The following is a 4,387-nucleotide window of genomic DNA, read 5'->3' as shown; positions in this document are numbered from 1 at the left end:
GGGGGGGGGGGGGACGATAGGCGATCGAGTTCGCCTGTAAATAAACGGATAACGACGTCCCCTATCGGGCGGCCTGCGAGCAGAGGTTTGGCCTGTTCAAGCCGACCGGTCGTTCGCGCGCACTCGAAAATTTTGGCCCCGCCGCATGGTTATTGGGTTATTACCTAACTAACCTCGGAGACTCGTTGACCCGATTTTTTTTTTTCGAAATTCCCAAACTTTGAAATTTTGTACTGCCCGGGCTTCTTTATGAGAATTTACCTGACTGCATGTTTTTAGCTATACTCACAGTGAACTTTGAGTATCCATCGTTGCTCGATCGCAGATTCCGGAAGACGCGGATTCTCCGCACGGCACGCGAGGTACTTGCCTTCATCTTCTATGCTGGGTATCCATTCCACGATACTCACACTCGTACTACCATTCTGAAACTAGAATAACGCATTTGTTAGGAAATGTCGCAAATTTCGAACGAGTGTTCGAAGACTCAGGGAACTTTAGTCAACAGGAAGGCCGATCGAAGGTGAGTTAAAATGGTACCGGCTCATGGCGTTCCGATCGGACATTTTATAAGTAAATTTGAAACTTCTTTCACGGGAAGTAGAATTATGGATGCTGCCCTGCCCCGAGAGGATTCTCAGAACATCCTTGTCCTTCGACGAACTGAACTTTTCTTTTGAGATGAGGTTGGCGCGTGACCGTAGTCGGCTACGTTTGGACTATTTTTAGTCTATATAGGTTTTTGGAATAAAAAAGATTGCGATTGTGATAAACTGAGAAAAAAGGGAAAAAGGAGAATTTGATTGCATTCACATTTTATCGACAATTCCGTGTCTTCTTTATATTCTTCCGTTCGCCGTCCAACCGAAAGTCCACAAATAGTCGCAGCTCGTCTCGTCAGAGCGATCAATATCAATTTTCGAATGATTAGCATGCAATTAATTCCCTCTCACAAAATTAGCATTCGCCCCGGGGGCGAGCACAATAAATTGATGGCATGTAAATTGGTGAATTGTACTGAATTTCATAACAAAACGGACGCGCGCCACTGCGCTGGATTAATTCAACGGGCGGAAATTTGGCGACGGCCATTTTCATGCTAATTGTCCGATTTAAAAGGGTGCGATTGGAGGTGCGATTTTTCGTCGCGTGCCCTGACGCCAGTCATTCCTCCTCTCTCTCTCTCTCTCTCTCTCTCTCCCCCTCCTCCTCCTCCTCCCCTATCCCAGAGAGTCCGAACCAATCAGTTTCACGAATAATTCACAACATCGATTGTCCAATGCATAACGCTCCAATCCCACCTGATCTCTGCTTTTGCCTTTTCTTTCTTCTCTATTGGAATTCAATTGGGCACAATTCCCTATCAGGTAGTCATTTTCAAGTATACCGATTACAACGTCCCGCGAACGTGTGCAAAGGGACGCACGCGGACACCTTCGAAATCAGTGGTTGAGGCTTCCAACGTCTTTCGAATTATTTCTGGAATATCTTTTTACAGTCTATTTCCATAAGAATCATGGCGAGAGAACCGTAAAGTGGAGGGTCGATGCGCGTCGCGTGAGAAAATATATTCTTGCCAGAGTGCTATTAAAGTACTTTCTATCCCTCTTGGACGTATATTTATCCGCATACGCAATCCCGGGCCCGTACCTTTTACGCTGCTGTGCAAAATCATTTTTTAACCTTCCTATTTGTATGTACGAGCCGTTTCTGCCGAAGGACGAAATTGAAATTAAATCTCTTGCGCCGGTATAGCGAAGCACGTTCGCAGAATTTACAAAATGTCTACAGTCCGCCAGTAGGAATCACAGCCCAGGAAATGGCTCACAAAAAGGCTTAGGACTGATCGTTCGTCTCTCTCTTTGAGCGTATGTTTGCAAAATGGATACATCCAAACTTTATTTGGCTTTTTCATTCTTTCATGCTTTTTTCTCATTCATACGAATTGCGAACCGAAATCAATTCCATTTTTGTCGGGCTCTCTTGAAAAAAAGCAATATTAAAATAGCGACCAACGAAAATACAAACTGTTTTTCACGGGAAAATAACGAAACCATTTTTAGTTCTTTTCATATTTATTCCTTCGACGAGAAAAACTTAATCAATATTCTAATCAAACGTCTGTTGGGATTTATTTATAATTTTACTCGTTTTCCAATTTCTACGCCTGACATCTATAACAAATTATTCTATTTTCAGGACGAAACGAGGAAACTGTGGTTCTACGTGTAGACTTCGTTATACTGTCGTATATCCTCAAAGCTGAGTTTTCTTTTACAAGTATCTGAGAAAGAATTGCGTTGCTCGTGGCTGACAGAGGTAATCGGATCTGAGACAAAAAAAAAGTCTATTAAAGTATTAAATAATTTCGATAAAATTTCATTAGACGCATCAGCAAAATTTCTACAAGTTGTTATTTATAAAACATGACATTACCTGATCGTCGCGGGCAAGCGGATACATTATAACCGCGTCTGTTATTCGGAAATGTGAAAGTTTATTCAGATTAATGCAAGGAGTTAAAATTATATTGCGCGACGTATCATTATCGCAGATCGATCAGTAATGATTTCACGATGCAGATCGTAAAATAAAAAATGCACTGAACAAGTATGAACACATAGAGCAGGTATTTTAGAAGCAGGCACGGTAGAAATATTTTATTGAATGACGATCACGAGCAGTCGAGCAAAACTTTCCATTGAAAATCGACCAGACGAAATATACCGTTACGTATTCCTTATCCTTTGCTTGGCAGATTCATGTTCGCCCGCAGCAGCAGCAGCAGCGGCAGCACAGACGATATCCGCCGTACCAGAATCCAGTAGATATATGTATAACTAGTAGTAACGGGCGCGTTCAGCCAGACAGCCGAACGATGCGCGCGAAATTCTTCGTCGTAACAAAAATTCCATTGCGAATACTTCCCTTCTAAGTATCTCACATATTTCGCATAGTGGCGGAAACTAGCAACTCGGTTGAAAGTATTGATTTTCGGGGTGCGTCGGCTATGCGTCCGTTCGCTCGGGTATGTTGCATAACAAAAACGGGTTAATAATAAAATAATGATAGACAAAAGGTAAAGTAGCGAGGAAAAAGGATTAATCGCTGGAGTAAAATTATTCAGTCGTTGTCGAGAATCGATGCTTTCAGGCTTGTCGCTGGGCAGGGAATTTTTTTTTTTTTACAAACACAGAAACCAATATCTCAAGAAGAGACGGAGTAAAACAAAATGGACGAAGAAAGTAGACACTTTCGAACTGCTATTCGATGCTGCAGCTACTTGGATGTTGCTTTTAACGGCTTAGAGAGTCGCTCCTGTTTCCAGCGTTTTCTCCTGACATTTTTTTACCTTCTTTCAGTATTTTTTTTTACTTTTATTTCGAGTACTGGGCTGACATTCCGTCGAGTGGAGAAGCACGTAGGTCCAGGGTAGCTTTTCAAAAGGAAAGAAAAAGCAAATGTAATTCGCAGGAGAATTAGGGGAAAGGTTAACGCCGGCTCGGAGGAGAAAGAGAATGCCTGCTGCGCGCTAAAGCCCGCTTATAGAAAATCCAGCTGCGTGTTTCGTGCTTTTCTCACGAGAATTTCTCCTCGGGCTCGTCTGACGTTTCTCTAAATCCGGGGGTAATTTTCGTTTAAGTTAAAGCTACCCCTTTCTTCCGTGAACGGTACGAGCTACTCCGATGCTCAATCCGAGAAGCCGAGAGGGTGGCTGAGGCGAGAAGAACTGCTAGGAACCCTCGTGCGAAAGATAAGTCATCCCCGTCCGGAATTTTCGGCCTGTTGCTAGTGTCATCATTATTATCCGCAGTGAGGCTGACACGTCGAAGGACTGACCTGCTTTTTGATCCTTTGTGGCGAGCAGCTCAAGCTAATTATTCGTTTCGGTCCCTTTAATGGCTCCGCGAATTACGGGTTTCCCGGAATTTCTCACTTAGATTCTACCGCGCGGCAGATTTCACTAATTTCAACTAATTATTATACGGATAAGGCACTTAATAGTTTTAACGTCCTTTGTAGTTCGAGGGGGGCAAATCAATGTAGAATCGATACCTGCAGAAATGGGGTTGCGTAGGTGGATATCGCGGCAATGCCGCACTGCAGACGAAGCTACGTTAGCCTTGTTATTCGGTCTAAACAAAGAAATAAGGATGAGCTCCGAGAACGGAGCTGCACATTGAAACTGGTCCTGGATCACAGTCACAGTCACAGCGTGAGCTGCAACCTAATCAATCAGTGTGCCATAGGGCTGGCGAAATTAGTAATTGGACCTTTTGCTGCAATTGATCGTAGCAACTGACACTGCTCGAATAGAATATTTCGAGTAAGGGTGAAGTAATGCCTCCGTCGGAGCGAAGGAGAAGGGCGGGCGAGGAGGAGGGAG

At 43.6% G+C, this 4,387-nt stretch overlaps 1 protein-coding gene across 6 annotated transcripts in view; it reads right to left on the bottom strand.

Annotated features, from left to right (window-relative positions):
* The window catches only part of LOC107265102 (hemicentin-2), an 86,499-nt gene that overhangs the window by 26,021 nt on the left and 56,091 nt on the right, over positions 1–4,387 (bottom strand). For all 6 annotated transcript variants that reach the window (XR_001537120.2, XR_003058237.1, XM_015734227.2 and 3 more), the window contains one exon: positions 290–431. Coding sequence is in view for 4 of the 6 variants with exons in the window: in XM_015734227.2 (XP_015589713.1) it covers positions 290–431 (142 nt within the window). In the remaining 2 variants the exon portion in view is untranslated. The remainder of the gene's footprint in view (positions 1–289; positions 432–4,387) is intronic.

This window comes from Cephus cinctus, unplaced genomic scaffold (genome assembly GCF_000341935.2).
Source record: "Cephus cinctus unplaced genomic scaffold, Ccin1 Ccin1_scaffold0013, whole genome shotgun sequence".
Classification (NCBI taxonomy): domain Eukaryota; kingdom Metazoa; phylum Arthropoda; class Insecta; order Hymenoptera; family Cephidae; genus Cephus; species Cephus cinctus.
Note: the sequence above shows the minus strand (reverse complement) of the source record. Positions and strands in the feature narration are given on the sequence as shown.